The sequence below is a fragment of the Rhipicephalus microplus genome, chromosome 7, assembly GCF_043290135.1.
Source record: "Rhipicephalus microplus isolate Deutch F79 chromosome 7, USDA_Rmic, whole genome shotgun sequence".
NCBI lineage: Eukaryota > Metazoa > Arthropoda > Arachnida > Ixodida > Ixodidae > Rhipicephalus > Rhipicephalus microplus.
This window is the reverse complement of record NC_134706.1, coordinates 139,223,028-139,250,484: the sequence shown is the minus strand read 5'-3', so window position 1 is coordinate 139,250,484 and position 27,457 is coordinate 139,223,028. Positions and strand designations below refer to the sequence as shown.

Genomic DNA, 27,457 nt, shown 5'->3' with positions numbered 1-27,457 from the left:
ATAAAGCGTGCGATGAGAATTTCCTAAACAACGGGGTGTGCGTTGGAGACATTTCGAGAAGTGAACATGTTTTTTCATCGTTGCGGTTGCAGCCTTAAAAAAAGAGAAGTGATCTTGTCGAAATGTAGGCCTTTAGGAATTTCTTGTATACGTGTATTGTGTACTTCCCTCCAGGTCAGTGGGCATGTGCTTGGCGGTTACGCATTGGGCGGCAAATATAGACGGCTAAAAGCAACATCGCTGGCGTTTATTCTTTTTTCGAAATATAAGAAGAGTAGCTTCTATCATGGATGCAAAATGGTTTTGAAGCGATGATTTTCTGTGACCAACCTCTACGAATGGATAAGCTGACGTCTGTTCTTTTTTCTAAGTTGATGTATGAATCATATCGTACATAGGTAAAAATGATTTCAAAACGACGACCATCGGAGACCGACATGTACCAATGGAGAAGCGAATAAATGATTATTAGAGATGGCGCAGGAGTGTCCGAACAGCTGAACGTGGCCGTTCTGTTTTGCCATACGCATATGCCGCGCATCGTGTTAGCGTAGGCGATTATTGAGCGAAAAGAAGAAGAAGGAGAATATAAAAAAGAGGTACGAATTAAAGTCTTTGTGAACCCATATGTGAGATTTCACTACAATGAGAAAGTCAGAAAGAGAGAGAGAAACGAGAAAAAAGAAAGGCAGAGAGCTTAACCAGGTGCTAGGATCAGGTATGCTACCCTGCACTAACGTTGGGGAATAGGGGGTTGAAAGAGAGAGGAACAGAAGTGAAAAAATAGATAAGAACAAAAAAAAACAGCCACACACGCACACACAAAATCAATCCACTCAAATTCGTTCACACATGCCAGTAGTTCACAAGAAGCCCAAGTAGCACTTGCATGGCCTGCTGCTGTGATGTTCAGTCTGGTCGATGACGTAATATACTTTACTGTGACTGTTATGGGCATCCAACTAGTCGACTGTACTAGAAAGATATTGTCTTGGTATTTTATATTCCGGGCAGTCGCACAGGACGTGTCGAATCGCCTCTTCATCTCCGCAGTCTACGCAGGCAGCGGTGTCGGCCATCCCTATGCGGCACTAGTTATGACGAAACTCAAGGTTGAATTGTGCATATCTGGCTGCCGATGTTTCAAGAAAGCAGGTACTGCAAGAAACGTACTGAAGCACCAACTGAACATTTACATGCTCCTAAAGTCGGCATAGAAAATCCTATTGACATTCAGTTGCTATTATGATGTGGGGAAACCAGCCACATGGTCTGCAGGGTGTTTACAGTGCTCAACTTCTGACCCGCAGGTCGAGGGTTTGAATACTGCCCACTTCGGCCGCATTTTCGACAGAGGCGAAAATTCTAGAGGCCCGCGTGCGTAGATTTCGGTGCACGTTCAAAAAACCTATAGGTGGTCCAAATTTGTGGAGACTTCCATCTGTACGGTGGCGTCCCTCACAATTAAATTGTGGTTTTCGGATACTATTAATAATAATAATAATAATAATATATTATTATTATTATTATTATTATTATTATTATTATTATTATTATTATTATTATTATTATTATTATTATTATTATTATTATTATTATTATTATTATTATTATTATTATTATTATTATTATTATTATTACACTTGTAAATAAGACGGGGCACGAATGAAACGGACAAACGGACGAACAAACCGATTGCCTCTTCCTTAATTTCGCCAAGGCATTCGATACTGTCCCTCATTGTCGTTTAATCTCTGAATTGGCCGCACTCCCTATTGATTCAATATTCCTGTCTTGGCTACGAAGCTTCCTCTCTTCGCGTGAGCAACTTACGGTGATCAATGACATTTCATCTAACCTTGGCGACGTCACATCCGGTGTTCCCCAAGGCAGTGTAATAGGTCCGTTACTTTTTCTAATATACATTAATGATTTGCCCGATAGCCTTTCATCCACAGTTAGGTTGTTTGCTGACGATTTCGCCATATACCGCAACATTAAATGTTTTAATGATCATTCCGCTCTCCAAAGTGACCTTGACCTAACCTTCCGGTGGTGCGAAACTTGGCAGATGTCCCTTAACGCCTCTAAATGCAAGTTAATCTCGTTCACCCGAAAGCATACCAATTCAGCCTTTCACTATAAGATTATTAACGCCGTTGTTTCAGCTACACCATCTTACAAATATTTAGGCGTTCACCTTACATCGGATCTATCATGGACTACGCATATAGCAGCTGTCTCATCGAAAGCATCTCAATCTCTCGGATATCTCCGCAGAAACGTGCGCAACGCTCCATCTAACGTACGCGCATCATCATATATTACTTATGTTCGCCCACAGCTAGAGTATGCATCATCCACATGGTCACCATATCGAGATTACCTGGTACGTATGTAGGAAGCCATCTAGAATAGGGCAGCGAGATTCATCACTGGAAACTGCGACTATCATTCAAGTATTACCCTAATAAAACAAGACCTTGCATTTCAGTCACTGGAAATACGCCGCAACATTGCTCTTTTATGTCTGTTTCATAGGTACATTTGTAGTAACGAAATTAACTGTTTGCCTCTTTATTCTCCTGCGCGCACTTCCCGGCGCATTCACAGTGCACGTAGTTTCATGCGCATTCATGGTCACACGCAGGCATTTGACTTATCATCACTACCTCGAGCCATTGCATATTGGAACGATCACCGGATAAAGTTGTATCCATTTCTAACCGTGAAACTTTTCGTGATAACCGGATTTCGTTGCACTCTAATATTGTATAACGCTGTTGCACCTTGATTTTTGTAATCTTTTTATATATACATTTTTTCGTCTGCTTTTGTCCTTTATTGTTGTTTCGTTTGAATACTGATGCCCCCCTTACTCAATGCCCTTCAGTGGGCCTGTAAGGTATTTTGAATAAATAAATAAATAAATAAATAAATAAATAAATAAATAAATAAATAAATAAATAAATAAATAAATAAATAAATGTACATTTGCCTGATACGCCCGCCAGTGTTGCCCGCCAATTTTTGGAAACTACCCTGCGTCAAGGTCGGAAGGCTACGCTATATATTCATGTCATTTATTATGTTGGCATGAGCTCATCTGTTTTCTTTTTCCCTTTCTCTAGCACCATGATTATTTTTTTCCTCGTGTTTTTACTTCGAATGTTTCCACAGTAACCTTGTTTATTCGATGAATTCTGACTGAGGCTATTATCTCTTTTGTTTAGTATGTGCAGTATGTGTACAATGTGCCTTTGTTTGACCGCTGTGAAGCTGCCCAGCGTATGAGGTGGCCAGGTTACCCCAAAGCTACACAATGCAGCGTTTTCGCCTGGTCATCTTCGGAACATTGCTGCAATAAACTCAATTCAATTTAGTTCAAAATTACTCTACATTACAAACCTTTTTTTATTACCTTACACCTATAAATAACGCCGTATAACAGTGATAACGTACAGATAACGTACATTCGCCATCTAACTACATATTACCGTGTGATGAGGACATCTGATGACACCATCATTTGATGACACATTGTGATGCATAGTGACGTCGCATTGACTTCATAACAATATAAAAAATTCGGCCATATGTCGTGCCAGAATGACATTATCAGGTGGCGTCATTGTATGATGATGATTTTTTGCAACACTCGCGTTGACCCCGACCATCACTATATCGTGTATGATGTGGCACAGAAAGCTTTCGCATAACTAACTGAAGCTGACTACAGTCTCAAAATTTAAAAGCCGCTTCACGCAACGATAAGATGGAAGACGACATATAACAAACGAAAAACATCCCGAGGAAAAAAAAATAAAACCTAGAACTATGGTGTTTGACATAGCATCTTTCGTGTTTTGGTGTGGGGACATTGGAATTAAGAAATCTCTGATTCGGATCTCTCCTGCAGGAATGTTACTATCGGATATGTTGCCCGGATCTGCTATATTTTTCACTGATCAATGACGTGCGAAATGTTCAAATCACTCTACGTCACTACCCTACTATCCTAGCCTGACAGAAAAATTCCAGAAATATCCTACAGGTAGAGTAAACACTCTACGTTTGGCAAGGATGATGCCCTCTCATATCGCTATTCCGATGGACTGTCAAAGCACGCCGTGTACGAGCAATTTCATGGTCTGGCCACCTGCCAGCGCTGCACTATTCACGCAGCAGTTCTTCCGTATACGTTACACTGAGCGTCAACAAAACCTTCTCATGTACTTTTAAGTCATGTTTCGTAACAAGAGAAAAAAGATGTACTGTCGTGGTAATGTCTGTGTAGAGCACGCCAGCAGCCGTTTTTTGTAGATTGCCTCGATGTGCTCGTTTGCCTCCGCAAATGAGGCACTGTAGGTTTTTGTAGAGTTACTGTATACTCTAGGTTTCTGCTTTGCGGGGCGACACCTGGAGGCAGTTTCTGGTTCCGGCGTTGTGTATTAGGAGCATGCGCGGCCTCGTAGTCAGGCTGACCACGCCAGAGCCCGAAACTGATGTCGTGCCGCAGGTCAAGAACCGGTGGCTCGCGCGCTCTTCACAGACGCTGCCGCGGCTGTATACGCTTGTTTCAGCCGTAAGACAAAACACTGAACCACCAACGTTTCTTTCACGACGAGGTTGGCGCGTAAAATGGCCCATAAATCGGCGATTCCTGCTATCGCAGTGTCAAATTGGTAACTAGCGCAAGTGCGTGACTAATGAATAAACCTTCTTGTTATTTTACAGGCCCTGGTTCAGCTGGTGCAATGCTTGGATCCTGGACAGCGGGGGCTCATATCTTTCAAGGACTTCGCCACGGGTGTCATGGCGCTGCTCGGCGCCAGCAACGGGCACGCCGTCGGTGTGTATGCTTGTTCGAATAATGGAGATATATATGGCAAGAATGGGAGCTTGAGCCAATAGTCACAATGCCTCATTTAGGAGAGTTATTTCTCAGTCGAGAGTTTCCCGTGGCTGGTGTAATACTATTTATTTACTCCCAAATAGCTTGGTTATAGCGCCTATGAAACACTTATAAAAGTAGCTAAAATTAATAAGTAGTATCTTGCTTGTTGATAACGAATCGTTGTGCAATAATTTTTATAGATTACGAGAAAAATGTCTTGCCAACTTTATTATTGCGATTGCTTCATATTACGCGGCGTCTGTACGAGGCGAAGACTGCGTTTTTGTGAGCTTTTACAACTCTTCTAAAAATTTCGCGCGTTTCTGTATACGCAAAATGCCCAGCCATTCCTGCGGAATTACTGAAATCCCGTCGTACCGCCGGTATTCGTTGAAATCAGTGAGCATATAGACAACTGGCAGACTTTTTTTTTATGAAATACAGAGGAAGTAACACTCTAATATCTAGGTAGTTTGGAGTATTACTATATAAGAAAAGCCCAAAGTATACGTTAGCCAGCCATTAATGTCTCTATAAGAAGGCGAAAATCCATTACGGGCTCGCTCGAGGTGAAGGCTGCAGCTCAAACATTGACGAAAAGGTTTACTTGTGCAGCCGAGGCGCTCCTCGACACGAGTGCCTCCAAAGCATTTTTAAATATAACGCTATAGGCAAACTGCGTTACACGTTGAAGAACCCCGGTGGTCGAAGTTTTCGAAGCCCTCCATACGGCGTCTCTCATTATCATATGGTGGTTTTGGGACATTAAACCCCACAAATTAAATAAACTGCGTCATCATGCTTTAAATTTTGCGCTTTGCATAGAGTATTGTCAAAGAAGCTTCGGGGACATAATCGCTCATTTTCCGTAAATTAATTTTACCACTAAGTTTAAAACAGGAAAAGAAATTGTCAGCCCCGAATCCGCCACTGTACCTAGCGGTTATGATGCTCGACTGCTAACCTGAAGGTCGCAGGATCGAATCCCGGCCGCATATTCGATGAAGGCGAAAATGCCCGGGGCACGTGCGCTTAGATTTAGGGCCCCGTTAAAGAACTCCAGAAGGTCGAAATTTTCGAAGCCCTCCACATACGGCGTCCCTGATAATCGCATCGGGGTTTCGGGACGTTAAACGGTTATAATATGATTAATTTTCTTTAGAAAATGCAACTGCAAGTCCTGACGACGTTTTTGGTCCTTTTATTGGTTGCTTTGTGTAGATAACCGCACCAATGACGCCTTACTGAAAGTCGCCGAATTTATCGACCTCTTTGTGTTCTTCAAAGTGTATACACGGTCCTTTAGCATTAAACTCCCACTGAAGCACTATACCACGCTGCTTATGCAAACCAATTCATGTTTTGGAGGTCAGCCGCCGAGTGCCTTAACCACAGGTCAATTGCGGCTGCCTTACGCTGTTGTTTAAAGAGTGCCTATTTAGACAGTCGCATTGAAGGCACCGTCATCTGTTTGCACTTTCACACAAGTAAAGATAAGTGAATATAGAAAAAAAATATATATGTTAGCGTAGCAGAAAGCGAAGGACCGCCCCTGCACGTGCGGTGCAATTTCATTCAGTTTATGCGTCGGTGACTGATAGCCTTCGAAATAGATGGCGTTTACCGATGTTAGCGACGCGCCGGGATGTCACTTCTTTATTGTTGGTCCACAAACGGAAGTAAAGAGTGATCAATTGCAAATCGCTGAGGCGACATTAACTAAATAAAAGCTAAATCCCCCATCCCTACTATTCACAGATTGATGAAGGCCTCTATAGCGCGAACACAAATTCGCGAAGTCCGATATGTCTCATATTTGATACACGGAATCAATATTGGCTTAAAGAGGTGCATGGCACTTACAGAATTTTTTAAAAACTCATGGGCGTCCTCCAAGATATCAGTGAGATTATTTCTGTCACGGAAGTAGCGTTGTTAAAATATACGGAAAAAAGACGACAAAAAGAATTTACAAGTTTCACTGATTATAGTATGACCTATATAAGAGTTAAATCCGTGACCTTTCGGTCTGGGACGATAGGCCCCGCGTACTCTGCAAAGTGTGATACCGACGGACAGGCGTAAGGCGTCACAAATGCACGTTATCCCTCTCTCTCGCCTTCTCCTTATCACAGTGATATTGGTTGGTGAGGGCTGGGTCGCCGCCTGGTAGCGGCGCAGTGAAGTACTGCGCGCAATGCCTCGGTGATTTCAACGCAACCATCGGCACAGTACGCCATGGTGATTTGGTTCGGTGACGACGCAGGTCGTGCTTTGCCTTTCCCGTCATGTTGGCATGGCGACTCATCGCCCGAGTCGTGAAGCTGGTTCGTCCTCTAACGGTTTTTCTCCGCCGCCCACTGCTTAATTCGAGTGCGACGGAACCGGAGGCTTCCTCGGTTCGGCCGCACTTTCTGTTCTGTCTGTATAGTTCGAGAGGCCTGCACTTTGGCCCTCTATTCGGCAAGTGCAAGTCGCTCCACCTGCACTACTGCACTCGATTTGACTGTGCGAGTTCGTCGGCACTTAAGCGCTATCTTCCCGGGAGTTCTCGTCTTGTGCAAGTAGTGCAAGATGTACATCGTGGCTGCACTATTGCCCTCTATTTGACCGCTGTGCTTAAACCGCTTGTGTAATGCTGCAGTAACACTAGAGCAACTGCCGCGGCACTGGCGCGACACTTTCGTGAACTACGTCCAGAAAAGTGCAGCCAAATCGAAGAGACCTCTCGAGTAAACACAACTTTGTCAATAAGCGGTACAGAAAGGCCATGACGTCGATCTTGCAGTGAGTGCTTTGTTACAGAGACAGGCGTGCCAGTGAAAACCGCAACGCTTTCCCGCATTCATGGCTCAAGCTACACTGCCTCTCGCTTTCCTGAAACGCTGTGTCATGCATATATGCAGGCGTATGTTACCCTATATCCGCTGGGGATCGCGCATATTGGTGTTTCCTTCGACGAGCCCAGACAGTAGTAGACATTGAGAATAGCCATAGACGAAAGGACACCATTAGACATCGTGCAAGCTCACACAGATCGCTGTACTATCCGTGTCAAATGAAGCCCGAACAGCGGCAAGCCTTCGCAATGGTCTATAGTGAGAGCCGTCCAGTTATCACCGTTGACAGGCGCGCATCCTGTTCGGCCACTCTTCAGCGCATACATGCATGCCTCTCCATGGTGATAGGTGGACGGCGCGCACTGCGCCATCACGAAGGCTTGCCGCTGTTAGGGTTTCATTTGACCCGGGTAGTGCATTAAAAAATCATCTACTCCTATGAAGACAAGTATCACGATTCTTATGGCGGGAGGATCATGGATGTTTCTTAATTCTTGAAGGAGCTAGATGAAACTTGTTTACTTTATGCATGTATACGTGCTCATTTAAAAGGGGCAGTTATTTTTCGAATACATTGAGTATAGTGTTTAACACATCAGACACATCATGGGCTTTATTGAAAGCAACATTTTCTTTCACTGACACAGTCACGTAGTTAATGAGCATAATACATTAAACTGGTGTGAGAAGTGTACACGTTAGAACGAGAATTGATAAGTCCGCGTGAACAAAATTTATGGCGTGTGGAGCTATAAAGGACAACTATACAACGTTGCGTCGACTCATTGTTGAACTTAAACTAGATGTGAGCGGCATTGGAAGGCTTAACCATATTTTTAAACGTATTCAAATGTGAAGACGTAATCAGATTATTTTCAGTGGGAGTATAGTACCGTAGTAGGCATCGCACGAAAGTACTGCTTGGTCGACGCTCGACCCACAGTCTTGGTGAAATAGTTGAGCCTCCGCTGCTGCTGTGGGAGGCAGAGTATTGCCGCCGCCAGGTATACTGCTGGTTAATAGGTACAAGTGCACTTTAGGCCTGGTGCTCGGCATCGGCAGAATGAAGTTGTAGTATACTATAGTCGCTTGGGATGGCACCCGCCTCGTGGGAAATTGTTGGCATGGGACCGCCAGACCTAAAATTAAGGTCATCCTCTCTTTCTTTTTTCCGCGTTCAAACCAGCTTTAGAACGCTGGTTCGAACGCGAAGAAACGGCGCTGGCAGGTGTCAACTAGGTACAGCCAACTATAGCCGCTACTCTGTTCTTTTTAGAAAGTACTGAGCGTCGCGTTGTCAATTCGCTCGGTGGCCGATCTCACGGGGACCGGTCAAACTACACGGTGATTCATGCGATCGAATGCCCTGCCACACGAAGACGAATCATGGTCGTCGATTGATTGCATGATTGTTGGCGTGCTCTGCTCAAATAGTCTCCCAGTGGCGCAGTCGGCGGACCATGATGCTGTTTTATTCAGCAACATGGTCCGTTGGGAATTTCGGATCTATATTCGCTTTCCATTAATAAAAAGGTAGCCCTACTATACGCATGGCTCGCGCTCCTCAGAACACTGCGCGCCGTTTTTTTTTTGTTTTAAACGCGCTCTTGCTAGCGTACATGCACCTTCGCGCACTGTTGGGCCCGCATCGGCGTTGATTTATCTTCGCATGCCCGCGAATATAAGGGGTGCGCTGTGTTATTAAAGATGTGGTGCGCGGAGGATGGTCTACCCATATGTAAGCATAGGAACAGCTATAGGACGTGCGAACGTTCGGCCCGTGCCACTTTGACAGGATTAAGTAATGAACTGCTTTGAAATCGACATCAGACCAAAAATTTCTTTCAATGCATGGAAAGTGCTATGCTTACCATTTACCCTATTTGCCGTGGTGTGGAAGGTTCCATTTCAGCTCTGTTGCCTTGCGTGAACGATGGTTTGTGAAATCCCGTGTATGCTATAGGAAAGTGCGTGAGCTAGAATTGACATGTGAACTGACCGGCGCTCCGATGTAGTACGTATACCGAGCCTGACTGACGGATTGCCGTATGGTACATGTGGAAGCAGCAAGCACAGGACCGAGTTAACTGGTGGATGATGGGAGAGGCCTTTGTCCTGCAATGTACGTAGTCAAGCTGATCATTAGGATGATCATGATGATGATACTAGGCCGCTAGCGAGTAGCGCCATCACTGCTGCATAGGACCACGCATTTAATATATGGTGATGGCTTTTAAACGTATCACGCCTTAGTCATTAATGGCGCATTCAGGAACGCGGAGCTGCTTCTTCATCAAAAGAGGAGTATTTAACATCCAATTCAGTAGCATTTGTGTCACTGCCATGCACAGACTCTAGCCGTGCGCTATTCGCTGCACTCGTGTCGCAAGTTCAGTCAGCACAATCTAAGCATGATTAGTATCGAAAAGAATTTACAGATAGATATGCTTTTGGTAATGTTGAATTATTCGGCGTTACAAAAGTTCGTCGAACAAAATGCCGCTTGGAAGGTATCGGTGAAGTATAGGAGAAGCTGGCCGTGAGGCCGGGATCGTGGACGTCACTGCACGTTTCATAGCTCTAATTATTCCGCTTCCGCTGGTCGGGCTCGAGCGTGTTAGTGGCATGCGGCACTCCATAATATCGACAATAATAACACTGCATGCAATGCACAAAACGAAGCCATGCTTTTATTTTGGTGTTGCTGAAGGATGCTGTGAAATAAATACAAAGTGAATTACGAATGTGAAACAATCATTAACGCACGAGAGTTGCGTGAAGAGAAACTCGCTTCTTGGGAGTTATAGCGGCTGATCGTTAATTGCCGCTGTGACTCTCGGTGCTTTCACAGCCTCCTATGTCCAGTGAAAAAATTTCCTTGTCGAGAAGGCTTCTTTCAGCATCAATGTTGAAAGCAATCCGAAGAATTTTCTCCGAAGAAAGACTTCGACCACTCCGCGTCACCATGGTGGGTTACTCCTTGAGCATCCACACATAAGCTGAAGAAATTTTAGCGCACTTGGCCGGGTGTTTAATTTACAATTGAATATTTTTACAAGGACGTGAGTAGCATGAGAGTCAGGCAACACTGTCGTACTCGCGAGACGTGACTAACCGCGACGTAACAAGAACTTGGCTCAGTTAGCGTCTGCATTTCGGCGAACGATATTTTTCCGTGATCAGCAGCGCGTAAAATCGATATACTTGAGCCCTCGTCAGCTTGGCTCTGAATATGAACGATTTGTTGAGGCTGAAACGATGATAAGAAATGACGGCACTGCTCCTTGCTTGCACGTGACGTCATAAGCAACGCGTCAAAATGGTGTTCGCCGGCGGTGGGCGGGCTTTACAGATAATGACTTCCAGGGACTGTTCTCGCTTGTTTTGTGACCCATTATTTATAACTATATAGGCATGCTCCACCTTTTACCTGTAGTTTTAATGGCTATAACCTTCCTGTCCTACAGGTTTCTTTCTCCTAGTTTTCGCTGAAAACTACGTAATGTTGGGTGACCGCGTCATGGACCCTGCAACGTTGTAGACTATCGATCGCAGCGGCCCGAGCGGCTTGACGCTTTTTGGGCTTCACTTTCAGTAAACCGCTGCTGCGGCCGATCCGAGTACTCATACCCAGCAAATCGGAACATCGCTTTTAGTTCACCATTTTAGATGCGGAGCATCTTATACTCGCGCCTTGTAGTGCGCCGTCCGCACCGCTTCTCGAACATTCGACAGCTGACGCGCGCGCATGCGCCGTCGCGCCGTCGCCCACTCTTCCACCATCTGTGCATCCCTTCCTCCTCTACACACCGCGCGCGCTTCACTCTTCCACCATCTGTGCACCCTTCCTCCTCTACACACCGCGTTCGACATCTACAATTCTCCTGATTCTCCAGTGGACGCGCATGTGGCGTCGCGCTTCGAGAACATTCAACAGCTGACAGTGCATGCGCCGTCGAGCTGTATATATACTCAAGGTCGGCGCTCGCTCGCTCAGTTGCCGCTCGTCGGTTGGTTTGTACGGCGCGTCGACGTCCAAGGTCGCGGTGAAATGAATTCCAACGAATCCACAAACACAATGATCGACGTCTCTTCGACCAGCGGCGCCCTTTCGCATACGTGTGTACGTGTTCACTCATTTAACACCCCCTCCTACAACCACGTTAACCAATTTAGCCATCGACCCAAGTAAGTCGCAATTTAACACCCCATTTCACAACCACGTTAACCAATTTAGCCATCGACCCAAGTAAGTCGCACTTTAACACCCCGTTAACCAATTATATGGTCCGCATCCTCCTCAGTGTTCCCCCGAGGGAAGCTGCGGGCAATTTTTTTCACACCACGTGACGTACAGACCTTCATGCTGTACATCACAATGTACATCACATCTGCAGATGTTTGCTGAGGTTTTACCATGATGAACGTTTACTTTCTCATCGATTTACCGTCAGGTGATTCTTTTACCACTGTAATGCTGCTTTCTTGCACTATGGATTTGGAAAAGCTCTTCAGGAAATACTCCGCCCGGCGTAATCCCACAAAATTGCAATTATAAAAACAGGTTGTCCTACCGTACATGCCACTAGAGTACAGTTAGCGAATAACTTATCGTTGTGCTACAATTAGCTTTTCAAAAATCACCCCATACATTTTCAATTGATATACAAAAGTGTCTCGGAAAAAAGATCCAGCTGGCCAATTAAAACTAATCGCGTTGTGCAACATAGGGACGTTGTCAGTATGAAGATTCTAAAGTGCCATTAGCAAACAAGCAAGCATTACTCAGTAATAAATTTTTGAATAACGCTCCCCGTAGCGTTACGGCCAGCGTTTCCCCTTGGGGTCGGCTTTGCCGCACTAGTAGATGTTCCAGTTCACTGGACATAACCCATGTTTTATACACTCAAGGTTAATGATCTACGCGGCTGTTCTTTATCGCTGTCCTCAGTTTGTGCCGCATCGACATAACAGGGACTTTTTTAATAGCGCACCGCGAGCCCTTGCGGTTCGGTCGCTGCCACTACGCATGCGCCTTAACGCGAGCCGCCGTTCGCGTTGGCGACCCGCCCGCAGAAAATCCGAAATTGTGTGCGGTGATGGCGGCCCGCATGTGGCCCGCAAGCGCTGGTTCCGAGGCTACAGTGTCGCTGCGATCGTGCGTTGCGGTTCGCAGCAGGGCAAACGCTATTCTAAATCTCTTATCGCGCCCGCTTCGCCCGCAACACCCGCAGTGCTTGCAAACGGTATTCTAAAACTCCGTAATATCTGTTCTAACGCTTACGTCAGAGCCAACGTCACTTCGAGTGGCCACATTCGTAGCGACATTACGCGCTGTTACGTTTGGACCGGCAGTTCATCTGGGCAGACGCCATTGTGCGTAAGCCGGTCTGCTAGATTGCTGTCAACTCCATCGACGCCGAGTTGACTAGACGCTGTCCTGTAGAGGTTCCAGGTAGTGGTCGAATCTCAATGAAAGCTTCGCGAGACAATCGTTTTGTTGAACGGGCTCGAACAGCGTGGGACGGCGCCACTGTGGCTGGTCTCATGAAGTCAACCTCTCGACCCGGCTATTGTCATCTACGCGAGGCCATCGCAAAACTCCATCACTTCGGAAACGCGGGAAGGCGTTGAGGAAGCCGTTCACAGGGATCGAGCGTTTGGACTGCCATGTTCGAGAGAGCAGCCTGTAGCTGAAAGCAGCCATGGACCGATGCTGACGTTTGGCTTTGCTGCCATCTCCCCGGAGGAGCTCAACTTTCCCTCTCCGGACTCTACCTCATCGCCCTGCGGTGCCTTCAAGGCGTGGGCCGGGTGCGTTTTTGTTTGGTGCGCTCGTGCTACCATTGGACCTTTTCGCCCAGCCGAGTGGTGCAATATCTGCACTTTTTCTGGTGGGTGGATCACATAGACTTCGTCACCTGATTTGTGGCAAGAGTGGTCACCGCCTTCTTTGGACCTCCGTGTAAGGAGACGGCGGGCTATAAAAGCCGAAACATTTTGTAAATAAGCGCGAAATCTTGAGCTGAATCTTTGTACATCTCTGTATCGCTGTACAGTTCCATTTTTCAACTATCATGTAAATAAACCTTCGTTCTTTCTCTCTTACGAACGCGTCTCCTCACTCGCGAAGATCGGCTATGCGGACGACGGCGGAGAGCCAGCTTACCGCGCAGAAACCCGCCGTACCTGCTGTATTGACCGTGAGCCCCTTAACGACTGGTGGCAGCGGTGGGATGCCATCATCAACTCCTTACCTTTTAGAGCGTATCAGGAGGTAGGGTTGTGCGAATATTCAAAGATTTCGATTAACGAGTCCAATGACGCCCTGTTGGTTTGATGCGGCACTCGTATCAAATAGTTCGCATTCTAAATACCGAAAATTTCAGAATGTTTTCGAATAATCAGCAGGGACGAAAATTCTCGAAGGAAGAAGTAGTACGCGAACAGCGCAGGGTTAGTGTTCTTATGGAATTACTAAGATGCATGCAGCCCAGTTTATCACGAGCTGTTGATAGTAATGCTATCTGAGGTTTAACGTCCCAAAACCACGATATAATTATGAGAAACGCCGTAGTGGAGGGCTCCGGGAATTGCTACTACTATAGTGTTCTTTAACGTGCACCTAAATCTAACTACACGGGCCTCGCGCATTTTAGCCTCCATCAAAAATGCAGCCGGGACTCGATCCCGCGGTCTTCAGGTTAGCAGTCTATAGTGCCATAACCAATAGACCACCGCGGTGGTGGACTGTCGGTGCTGTATTGACCGCAGGATGAAGGTGTATATGCTGAAAACATCGCTCTTGCCGAAGAGGCAATTCCATCATTCCATAATCCTGACCATAACATTCACAACGATGTTAACTTCTGAAAGTTACTGAATATTGATCTAAAAGTGCTATTTAAAAGCTGTTAAGAAAGTATCAGCTTGAATACTGTGTTCGCCGCTATAATTTCCTCCCGCAATTACAAAATTTCCGAAGGTTCGCTTGTTGCAGGCGTATATGAACTTTCACCAGTTTTGAAAATTCTACTATTTTTTGTCGGATAAAAGTAAGTAAGATGTTGTTTTGTTAGCGCTTGTAAAGGTTTGCTTCAAGTGAAATGTATTGAAATATTGAGGTTGTTTCGAAAATGGTTATCTCGCTAGTCTAGGGCTGCTTTGAATACGAAACTCACTATTCGAACACTTTTCGATTTGTATTGGTATGTAATTAGGTGTCATCAATATTTGATTCATATTCGATTCTAAAATTCGCCATTCGCACACCTTCAGCATTTGCGCACTGCAGTTGTCACACTGAAGGCTTCGCTGTTGCGTTTCACTCAGTGAAAACCGTACACATCCAAGAAGACCGCCCCACTTGTGACCTTCAAGGTTCCCAGATGTATTGGTTTACATAGCAGCACAGTTTGCACTCTTTAAAACGTGTTCACAGATAACGCCGTTTTCAAGTAGTTGGCGCGCTTTCCTTGCGCGTTTACCCACGAGTGATATTGCGCGCCACCCCCGGGTTAAAGTTTATCGAAGAAAAGCCGATACGCACCCGCTGTCAGTCAGCCTCGATCGGGCCAATGAGAAGCGTCCGCCCCTTTTTGCGTGGCCCCCCTTTGCTTCAGCAATTTTAGTCGACGTGGTCACTACCGAAATCTTCGTACAGCTCCCATAGGGAACGTGTTTTTTATTACCCCGCGCACTCTTGACGAGATTGACCCCACCGGCGCCGCGCAACAATGTTCGTCGTGGCGTTCGCAAAGTCCCTGGCCCACCTGGCCCTGTACGTGTTCGTGTCTCAAGTGTGCCGGACTTGTCGCCATTTCGGACTGGTGCTCGAAAACCCCGCCGTTCGACGCTCGTCCCGTCTCCGCTGGACGCGTCGCGCCGAGGCGCACTGGGCCGCAACCGAGGGTGAGCCGACGCTGCGTATATGCCAGCGTAATTTCGTGAGAGGTTGCCGTTTTTCACTGTGAACAGCGCACGCGTCAGGGGAGCCGAAACGTCTTTTTCGTATTCGTGGTGGTTATCCCTCATTTACTTATTAGTTTGTGGTGTTGCTTCCTGACCAGACGTCATAACCGCGACTACACCATTATAACTTGACAGACTGTTTGATTGCGCTTGTTGCTATGTTTCGAGGGAACGCTAGTTGTCAAAATTCTGCCTTTTTAATTCACATATTGAGTTACTTGGTAATTTAGCACTACCTTGGTAACCTACAAGTGACGTACGAGTGATTATTTTTACCCTGTGTGTGCGAACTTTTAAAGAACGCCTGACATATATGTCCTGACAGCGGTCTTCAAGCTTCGTTATAGTGTATTGAGTGCAACGCCACCTGCTCGGCCGATAACCCGATAGACGAAAGTGTCATTCTAGCCGTGGTGGTAGTCGTATTAGAGGGAACTAGATAGGGGTTCATTATAGTCGTATTCAGACGTAGCTTGAATGCCAGAGGTTCGTGCGACGTATACGCGTGCATTAAGAATCACACCTGGTTGGAATTTGCCGGAGCCTTCCATTATGGCCTGCTTCGGAGCCTTCCATTATGGCCTGCTTATGGCCACGCTTCTAGTAGGACCATTTAGGTCGACATTATACCGGCAGTCATTCATAGCAGTTTCTGAAATTGGTGCCGCATACGCTTCCATGTTTTTTTTTTTCTGGTGATACGAATATTATTTTCAGCCACACATAATCCACTCCCTTTATCACGCACATATTCACAGCCATTTATCTTATTGCATATCAGCCTGGGGTAACACATATTTGACCCACCTCAACCAACTACAACGCCTACAGAATCAAGCACTTCGACTCATGACTTTCAGCCATTTCTTAACCAATGCAACGCCACTTTATCAGAATTTAAATATACATCCTCTTTATCACCTCTTTCAGCTGAAGTTATCAGTTGTGATGTATAGGCTTTTTCGCGGTAATGTGCATATAGATGGCATTGTCTCGGAAGGCCTTGTAAATAATAATATTACTAGGTTTTCTGAGCTTGATAACCGCCTTCTGCCTAAAGTTCGCACAAACTACGGCAAGTTCACTACCACATTTACGGGAATCAAGCTGTGGAATTCCCTTCCTTACGTAATAAAATCATCAACCACAGAACATGCATTCAAAAACCAAGTAAAGAAATATTTTTTGCAACAGTTGTCTTCATCTTAGCAACTGCTTTTTAATGTAGCGATAACAATTGCTACATGTTATATTGTCCTTACGTTTTGTATTATAACTTGCGCTTGTTTGTTCTTCAGAGTTTTCTTTTTTGCCTTGCTAAACATATATGTATTTTCTACTTTCGTTTTTTCGCACTGTGCTTTTCTTTTTTTTCTTTCTTACTGAAGATACCGTAACAACTGAATGTTGTATATTTTGTTTCTTCTCCCGTTAACATCATGTATGGGAGCCCCCCTGACAGTTTCCAACTTTGGGGCTCCTTGTGTGTATTACCAATCCTGTACGCACTTTTCTGTAAACTGACATCGTTGTTGAATAAACTTAAACTTAACTTAAACTTCGTAATCGTCATGTTGGCGTTTGAAAACTCCAGCAATTCGATCGGCGGCACGTTATCTGCTCGCCAAGATTTCCAAATACTTAATCAACCCGTCGTGTCCGTGACTGTTTGTAGTTCATATTCGAACCTCTGTGCACAGAGAATCAACGTACGGACAAACTAGCATTAACTAGGGAACACTTGAAGGCAACCTAGAAACATCCCCCATCTTTTAGCTAAGGCCTCGGAACAACTTAGAGGCAACCACGGTTAACTAACGAAAGTTCGCCGGTGAACACGCCGCGGTCGGGGCTCAGCCTGGGAGGGGGAGAGTGTTTTGGTGAAACACTCCCCGAAATTTTCCGAGTCCTATACATACCCCCGCGCTTGCGTCTTCGCATGCTTTCCAGACGTATTTTTACGCAGATAGCACAGCGTTTTTCTTTAAATGCAGAAACGTGACTAAGAGTTGGGCGTGGTATTTTCAATATCTTTCCCTGAACAGTATAACACTTGCCCGAAAAAAATATCTGAACATTGTACTGAGCCGCGCAAGGCCTGCAACAGTGTAACTAGATGATTTTGATAAATAATGTGGTTGTCTCTACGTTGTTCCTAGGCGTTAGCTGAGGGATGTCGGGTGTTTCTAGTTTGGCTCTAAGTGTTCCCTAGGCGACGCTAGTTTGTCCCCACGTTGATTCTGTGTGCACAGAGGTTCGAGTTGGAACTACAGTCACGGACACGACGTGTTTTTGTCCTAATTTCAGCGACAGACATTTGGGCCGAGACCAAGCGTTCGCACCTCCCGTAGACCTTAAAGGAACGCCGTCATTGGCCGGATGCCTTCCACATCTTGGGGGTCTTTCTCGCCGCCGTCGCTTCGCAGCAATTTGTTGGGCCGACTGCTGGGCACATACGCAGTATAATACGCAGGTTCTTTCACGTGATGCCACGTGCACATCCCGAATCGTCATGAAACCTCTTAATAGTGCGGATACAGCTGTAAGGATCTTGAAACACATCCTCAACACTACCGTGATACAATTAAAACAAACAACATCGGTTCTAACATTTATTGAGTTCTATCGCGTGTGAATCGCCTTTTGAGTTGTGTTTGCTGCATAAGTATGGTGTCGTGCGAAAAAGCGCACAAAGATTCGGATGAGGCTATATATTCTCGTCCGAATCTTTGTACGCTTCAGCTGTCACGGATCACAACAAATCTGACTCGACGATCTAGTAGGACTTGAAGATAGTCATAACGCGGGAACAGAACGACGACAAAGGGACACGAAGACGTGCCGTCGTTTTGTTCTCGTGCTATAACTGTAGTCATTTCATACCAACTAGCCCAAACCGCCACGCTTCTAGTAGGACCATTTAGGTCGACATTATACCGGCAGTCATTCATAGCAGTTTCTGAAATTGGTGCCGCATACGCTTCCATGTTTTTTTTTTCTGGTGATACGAATATTTTTGGTGATTCCGCGAGATTACAGTTATTGAGATTTCACTTCTGTATGCATAAAAATGAAGTGACCGTCATGACAAGATTCTCTATTTTTGATATTTTTTTTATTTTGGCACCGGTTAATCGGCTTCGGACATTCACCGACAACTTGGAGCGTAAAATATTGCGAGCGCCTGTGGTGTGTGTATAACATGTTTCTTCGTTCTTGGTCCTTCTATTCGTGCTCCGATTTCGTCAGGTGGCCCTGTGGACTTCTGCGATTCGCTCTCATGCGTGAGCTGCCTCTCCTTAAGTGGTTCTGACACCATTTTCGAAGGCGAATTTACTAGAACAAAGAATTTTTTTTTGTATGCAGAGATGGCTCTGAGCAAGTCTGAAGGTCGGGAAATGGTGATACGTATTTAGTCAATTTTCCCGTGGTGCACATACAGGTGTGCAACAGCTGTTCCAATATCGCTAATTTAATACACATCCCATTTTGGCACCGAGCTGTGCCAAAACCATCAAATTTGCTGGATTGTGCCACGCTGCGCCAAAATTTTCGATCCGCGTCAGTTTTCCAAGTTGCGTTAATTCCATCGAGAAATGGAGGCCACGTTGGTCACCTGCAGTTTGCGTCGTCAATCCATCCAAGCGCGCTGATCATAAGTCTAGGTGTGAGATATATTCGCGTGAGGCAAGGACACTCGCATGGCGCGATCGACCAGATAAGGCAACACATCGGTCCGCTGACCAGAGCGGAAATCGGCTGGACGACGCCATAAAAGTGGACGCAGCCACCAACGCTATGACATGTTAGCAACTACAGATTGGAGCGCATGCCGTGTTTTTCTTGCGCGAACGTCAACGTGCTGCGAACGCCGGCGACCACTTTGGTTGCCATAGCAACGGTGCACAAAACATTTTTTTCTGTGTTGATGTTGCGTTATTTGCGTCGTCCCGGCGATAGGTATCCAGTTCCGTCGGTGGACCAATGGGCGCGCGCCGTTGTTACTTTATCTGGTAGAACGCGCGTTGATTGCAAGCCGTGAAGTTGTGCCTTAAATCTGAGCCCCATCGTGAAAAAAAAAAATGTGTGTGTATGAGTTCGGCGGGGGGGGGGGGGGGTAGTGGTGTTTGAGAATTTCTTGGCATTGATCTAACCGGCGCAGAACGCTGCTTAAGTCACCTTTGCAGCAGTACGCTGTTGCGTTGCGGAAAAGCATCTTATAATTTTGAAGGGGCTCTTTGCATTAGTTACATAACTCAGCACATTTTGTTAAATTGCTCATGCATTGATACGCCGCATTATTGTGAGTACTAGTATGACAGCTGAACTCTTTAAAGAGTTGCAGGTATTTGGAGCAGGGACAATTCTGCCGCCTTAAAAAAAAATGCGCAATTTTTTTTTCTTTGCCACACCCATCGCCCATTCTCACGAATCCCTTGAATTTCAATGTCGTCATCTTGGCAGACCCACATTTTAATTCCCATAGGCTGTCAAAGAAGCGGAAAACGCTAATGTGGACTTTATTATTCGCTCAGTCGGGTGGTTCAAGATAGTACTTTTCTTGAAATAGTGCCCATATTTACTCGAAATGATTTAGGTGATGCGGAATAGTTTTACATACTTTATTTATTACATTACTTATTACATTACATTACTTATTGCATACTTAGTTTTACATAATTACGTAGGTAAGCGTTTTTGTAACCCGCAAAATTGAGTCTTTCGTGATAAAAAGTTTTTCTTCCCATAACATTCTCGAAATTCGCATTTTAGGGCTCCAATTGTGAAACGCACGAAGGCGAAACAGAAGTTTAGGTGTGCCGATGAGATTAAAGAGTTCGCCGGTGTAACGTAGTAGCACAAGAGCGGCTTAAAGAGTTCGCCGGTGTAACGTAGTAGCACAAGAGCGGCTTCACTGACGGATCCTGAGAGAGGCCTTTGTTCTGCAGTGGGCGCAGTCAGGCTTATGATGATGATGATGATCCAAGTTCAACACTTCGCTCCCCCAAAAAATTGTTCCTAATTCTATTTCGGCGGTTGCACCCCTGCACCTACCGACATTGATACTAGGTTGACGTCTGGCTACAGTACTGATTCTGGTGACTTCACGCAGCAGTCTGAGCAATCATATGGTGGTTATGGGACGTTAAACCCCACATATCAGTCAACTTCACGCAGCAGTCTGGCTAATTTAGAGGACGTGAAGTGCTAAAACTACCAAAATGGCTGCTCGTGCGTCACCAATACAATAAAGAAAATTGGAGCACGCTTGAGCTTCGCCTTTGAGAGTAGATCGCGATAGCGTATGATCAATATATATATATATATATATATATTGTGCGTCATCAAAGGAGACTTGGTGCGGAACAGCCGCGCACAAGTCACGATATCTCGCGTGAGCACGTGATGCTCACTCCGTGTGCGACATCAGGGTACAGTAGGAAATGAAACGAGATTTAAAAAAAAAAAACGCACTGTATACCTACTTTTGAAGGGCGCACTCACGCTTAGCAGTGCATTTTCTATACTATCGAGGGTTTCACCTTTAAAGTGACGCAGGAAAACTAGAGCTAAAAAGCCACGTCACGAGAGAACGCTTAGATCCCGCGAATCAAAATCGCGTTGATCTAGAGAAGCTTCTCTTTTATTGCGGTGGCAATTATAGGGGCACTCTCGGCTGGATTTCGCCGCCATTGTCCGTCGTCATTCACCGCATATGTATACACATCTATATATATGAAAACGTAAGAAAGAAAAAAAAAATCCAGAAAAAGACTCCTGCGTGTTGAGTCGAACGTCCGACATTTCATTCGTCAGCGCGCGACCTTATAGCCGCTGAGCCACGAAAGAACACCTCCTTCAACTTTGAAACGGCAAGCTATTTATACCTACCACTTAGCCCTGGCGGCGCCTATCTCGGGGGAAGTAAGCGTGTTTTCTGCATTACCAGCGAGATGGCGCGATGAGCGCGCTCGGCGCCCAGCTCGTCGCGATGGGCCGATGCGCGCTCATCTCCCACGCGTGCTCTATACCTACCAACCTCAACACGCGTGTAGGTAAGCTTGATAGGTAGAAACTTTGAGGCCACAAAAAACAAAACAAAAAAAAAACATTCCCCAGTTTTCATCGAGGGAGAATCACGCAATTTAAAGGAAAGCTGGAAAAGGTTTGAACGGGACGTCTATACTAAGATAAACGAAATAATTCAACGTGACTGAACAAACATTAAAACGATTACCACGATGGCGTTAAGTTCTTTTCGCGAAAATTCCGGTGTCGATGGTGTCTGTCGTTGTCCGTGAGCGAAAATTTGAGATGGATGCAAATAAGGACAGGAGCTAGATAGCGTCCGCATTCCTGTTTTTGTCAATAAATTTATTTCGTTACAATTGCAAAATGTTCACAATTACGAAATTCACGTTATTTACCCACCTGTTCGAATGAGTGGTTATTGCTGCACCTTCAGTATGAAAAAAATTCGCTATAGCCTATAATTCATGAGTTAATTCAGTAATTTTTAATTTCGCACCTTGGTGGATTGCAGGAAAAACATGACGTGCTGCGTACGTCTCAAAGCAATAAGCCACCTATATGACGCGCGTAGCACGTACATTTTCCAAATTACTAGGTGCAAATTAGCTGAAGCACCTGTAGTAGATAAAAGGCATGTACCAACTAGCCGATTCACAACGAATTCGTCTTTTCTTCCAGATCTAAATATCGGAAGCTCAGCTCAACCTGCGCCTTCTTTCTTTTTTTCTTCTTTCTGTTTCAGTCCTTGTTTCCTTCTTTTCCTCATTCTTTTTTAAATGAACTCCGCCTCCTTCCGCATTTGTTCTTTTTTTCTTGTGGGGTAGCAGCGGAGTTGTAACTCCTCGATCGTCCGTGCATGCGTGTACCCTTCAGTATTGACCGGCCGAGCAGGTGCTGCCAAAGTTCCGCCCCCCGCTCTCTGTCGGTCGCCGCGTGTTTCGTATCAACGCGCTGTCCGTTGGCCCGCCCGCCTCCCTTCCGAGGCCCCGACTCGCTGTGGCTCTCGTCCGAAGTTTGAGTGCCCGGCTCGAACTCCGAGGCGAGGGGAGTGCACGGCGGGCCCCTTGTACGTGCTACGTGACGTACCTGTATTCGATCCAGCAGCTTTCGAGGAAGTGCGCGCCACGCCAACTTCCGCCGTCCGCTCGCTGCGCCTGTGCACCTGCTGTAGCGTCTGTTCAGCTCAACCAGAGGTAATCGATGTACCTGTCTGTGTGTTTAAATCTTCGCTGCGCTGCACCGTGGAGGCACAATCGGGGCTCGCTGGGTACATGGCGCGCTTGAGTGCGAGTTCACGATTGCGATTCCTGCAACCGTATTTTGATGCGTCTTCGAAGGCAGAGAATAAAACATTTAAAAGTGTTACCTTTGATAAAGTAAACCTAGGTTCTAGATCCTCCGAGTGTTACGTTGTCGTGTAGTCGGTGCGCTTTGACCACAGAAACGAGTGACAATCTATTCGTACGTTGGGATATAGATTTACTGAACGATGGTAGGATATTGTTCCGACAAAATATGTAGGTTCGATGGTGATTAGAAAATGTAACGTGCACTTATTACTACAAGTCGTGCGTGTTTGCACTTAAGGCCACATGTTATTAGCCTGTTTCTAGCGTTCGACTTGCCGTCCCGAAATTACTCGGGCTGTGTCACACGCCGTAAGGGAGAGCTCCAGACATTTTCTACCATCTGATGTTCTCTAACGTGCACTCAATCTCGCACAGGCAGTATCACAGGCCGCTGTAGCACTTCTTCGCCTTCATCAAAGTGCGGCCGCTCCGGCTGGGATCAAACCTGCGTTTTGCGTGTCACCAGCCGAGCACCGTGACTAAAAGACTCTCGAAGTGTGGAAATTAAAAAAAATATTCTATTATCCGTGCCTTCTGCATCATAAATCGAGACGGCATATTCAGCGCTGAATAAAAAGTTACTGAGCATGCCCAGACTTCAAAGCACTTTCGGCATCTGGCCGAAGTACTATATGCATGCACTGCCATCTGAACAAATAGTCCGTGCAGAGCGGTGAAAATGTCTTAAGTGAATTGGGTGCCAGACCGTCGAAGTCGTTAGGTCAGCCCTTCCCCTATTTGCCAGGAAGGGGGGAAAGCGCAAACGATGTTTGCGTGCGCGTGTCTGTCATTTATTTATTTCCTTCTTTATTTATTTCTTTGTTTCTCTTCATTTGCTTCTTTCTCTTTTCTCTTCCTCTTTTTGTTCTTTCTTTTTCCTATCGTTCCTTCTTTGTACTGCTAATTGTGCTGATAACCGTGCGTGCACCCTAAAAAAATAATTACCGTATGTTTTTAAAAACGCCAGGCCTGCACAGAAGGCGCAGCACAGTCACAGCGAAAGCTAGAAGAGCGGCCTTTCAGAGCTTTTTTGAACACTCATTGGATAACTACTGGCATCACACTTGCTTTATACCCACTAGGGCATTAATAATAATAATAATACAAAATTGGATAGGAGGCCGGCATTTGCTATGCTATTTTTCGTTATTCTTCTGAGAAGCGTGGTATCCGCAAAACACTTGCAAGGAATTTTGTGCCCATTGTTCGTGCAGTGGCTGATGATGATCATGAATTATGCCTGAAGTGGGTATGTGCCCCGCCGTGGTGGTCTAGTGGCTAAGGTACTCGGCTGCTGACCCGCAGGTCGCGGGTTCGAATCCCGGCCGGCTGTGGCGGCTGCATTTCCGATGGAGGCGGAAATGTTGTAGGCCCGTGTGCTCAGATTTGGGTGCTCGTTAAAGAACCCCAGGTGGTCTAATTTTCCGGAGCCCTCCACTACGGCGTCTCTCATAATCATATGCACTGTAAACAAAAGTTAGCCGAAATGGGAGTTTCTCCAGCACATGAGCCCACAAAACTCCCCTGCCCCAATTATTTACTCCCTGGTAGGGAGTGAACTCGGCACATGTCATCGTAAAACGCCCCCTCCTTAATCACAGAGTTTATGAACGACATGACCTTGTTAAACTCCCCAGGGAGTTTCAGGTCACGTGGTTACAAACTCCCCATAGGAGCTTTAAAAACCCTCTTTGGGCGTGACGTGTGTGTGTGTGTGTGTGTGTGTGTGTGTGTGTGTGTGTGTGTGTGTGTGTGTGTGTGTGTGTGTGTGTGTGTGTGTGTGTGTGTGTCTGTACGGGCATATGTTTGCACGTCGGTGTGAAACACATGTGATTTGTGTGGCTAACCGTGTAAGCATCTGTCAACAGGCAACGAAATTATAAGTGCAGCGAAGAATAGCAACGACCGGTTGGTATTTACTGGGAACATTTCAATATATTTCGCACCTTAAACCACGCTGCACATCGGTCCGATTCCTCAACGAAACGTCCTGAATGCCACGCTTCAAAGGGCCGAGTAACAAAAAACTTCGAAGAATAAATTAATGGTAGCAAAAGTAAGCTGTTACGATCGTCAGCGGCTGCTCCTGGAGTTTCACCATCAGAAACTTCGAAGTGGTATGAAGTAGGCTTCGCTCGACTACGGCAGGCTGGCCGGCAACCGGTCTGAGAGTTGCGCCGGCGACGCGCTCGCCCCGTCTCCGCCGATAGTGGCTTCTCGGAGTGTCACCGGTATTTCACCGGCTGTAACATCTAAGTGGTAAGAAGGCCTCGCTATGCCGTCGGTATCAAGCCGGCATAGTATCGAACTCGCACTGTGCGCTAGCCACCGCGGCAAGCGCTACGAGCTAGCACCCACCACCGGCGATGCAAAGAATGTGTTTCACAAAAAATGAAGGCTGCTGGGATGTATAACAGTCTTCTGCGCCTTGCGACCGTAGCTGTCAATCACTAACTACAAGGCGAGCGCCGAACGAGGCGGAGTACGATCGTCAGCGATTGCACCGTAAAACTTCGAAGCGGTTCGAAGTAGGCTTCGCTCGACTACGGCAGGCTGGCCGGCAACCGGTCTGAGAGTTGCGCCGGCGACGCGCTCGCCCCGTCTCCTCCGATAGTGGCTTCTCGGAGTGTCACCGGTATTTCACCGGCTGCAACATCTAAGCGGTAGGAAGGCTATGGCGTCGCTATGGCGTCGGTATCAAGCCGGCATCGTATCGAGCTCGCACTGCGCACCGGCCGCCGTGGCGAGCTCTGCGAGCTATACATGCAATGCATGCGAGCAACGGGAACAGCGACTGCGAACCGTCTCATTCTTTTAAGTCTATCGCTCCGTAGCTTAAACTGCGTGGATAGCGGACACCTATTTCTGTGCATGAGAAAAACGAGACGTAAACTGCACATCAGCAAGCATTTTGTGATCGCCAGCTGTCATTCATCGAATCACCGTGCCGTACTCGTGAGTGAGGCCTAGTCGTCGAACGCGGTAGCGGCGGTCTACCTCGGTTCATCGCTGGAGCTGCTGAAAGTGTCTCGTTAATGTGTTCATTCAAGGCCGCGCGCACTTTGTGTATGATTCAGTGCATTTTACGGGTCCACAAACAGCACTGCTGATGCGAATTCAGCCTGTACGACAGAGCGTCAACTGATAAAACTTTTTCGTTATTTTAAAAAAATATTAAATATTAGGCAGTATTAGGATAAAAGGCATGTGTGTTGAAGTGTTTACATCAGACCACCGCAAGTTCATACTTACGCCGTGCGTATTTATTGCTTAATTATTAGAAACAAAAAGGCTTTAACCTGGGCTACAGGAGGTCAGAATGTGGTGCCTATATATACTCGGTGACTATATGGTAGGTGTGTACTGCGTATGGCAAGCTGTGGTGAGTGCGAGTGTTGTGATATTACGTGAACGTTATGATAATGTTTGTGTACTGTAATCATTGTTGTGCGTATTAAATGTAATGTAATTAAAGTTACGCTTGCGCATGGTACGGCTGCTGACGTAATTTTTTTTTCTCGGTCGATGCAAAAAATTTACTCCCATACTGACCTGAAAAAGTTCCCCTATGGATGTAAATAAAAACCCCCCTGACACCATGCGAAAACCCCCTTCTGATGGGGAGTAAATTTTTTACTCCCAGAGACAGGTTTTTTAAAACTCCCATCTGGGTGTGCGATAGAGGACAAGGTCATTTACTCCCATTTCGGCTTATTTCTGTTTACAGTGTGGTGGTTTTGGGACGTTAAACCCCACAAATCAAATCAATCAATGAAGTGGGTATGTGCCACAGTCAATAGTAGAACGAGAAAAAAAGCTTTTGTAGTGAGTTGGAGCATCGGACGACCCACTCGTTACGCTTTTCGCGTTCTGCTTGTTCTTTCGCTGTTTTAAAACGCTTTATAAATCGTATACGCGATTGCTTTCCAGACGTAAAGCCTGCCTAGGGCAGTTTTGCGAACAATTCCCAAGCACCAGCGTGGCTCGGTAGTAAAGTACTGAGCTTGCAACTAATGGACCCGAATGTGAACCCCACTGTGTCATTGGCACTAATTTTATTTCTTTCTTATTTCGTGCGACGGTGGTTACGGACACCGGCGGCGGCGACTGCGGATAACTACGGCGCTGCGCGAGACTCAAGTTGTGGTCTCATTCCTAGCGCACCCCGACGTCACAACACGGTAGGAGCTTCTCGTCCCATGCTCGCGAAAAATGTCGTCACGTTTCCACAGCAGTTACGCTCCGTGGCTGCGTTAGTGATGCAGAAGCGGCCATTTTTAATGTTTTTGTGGCAGTGGCAAGTTCCGAAATACGTTCGAACTCTGGGGTTCATAGCCGTTCATAAGGACGCTAGTTCGCGGGCGTGG

At 46.1% G+C, this 27,457-nt stretch overlaps 1 protein-coding gene across 6 annotated transcripts in view; it reads left to right on the top strand.

The window, feature by feature from the left end:
* Window positions 1-27,457, top strand: part of LOC119179739 (rab11 family-interacting protein 4A) — a 259,471-nt gene that overhangs the window by 128,208 nt on the left and 103,806 nt on the right. For 4 of the 6 annotated variants that reach the window (XM_037430860.2, XM_075869784.1, XM_037430859.2 and 1 more), the window contains exon 2: window positions 4,738-4,852. In XM_037430860.2, the coding sequence (XP_037286757.2) occupies window positions 4,738-4,852 (115 nt within the window). Of the gene's footprint in view, window positions 1-4,737; window positions 4,853-15,370; window positions 15,649-22,805; window positions 22,935-27,457 lie in introns of those variants that run through there. The other 2 variants (XM_037430861.2, XM_075869785.1) reach the window with 2 other exon arrangements.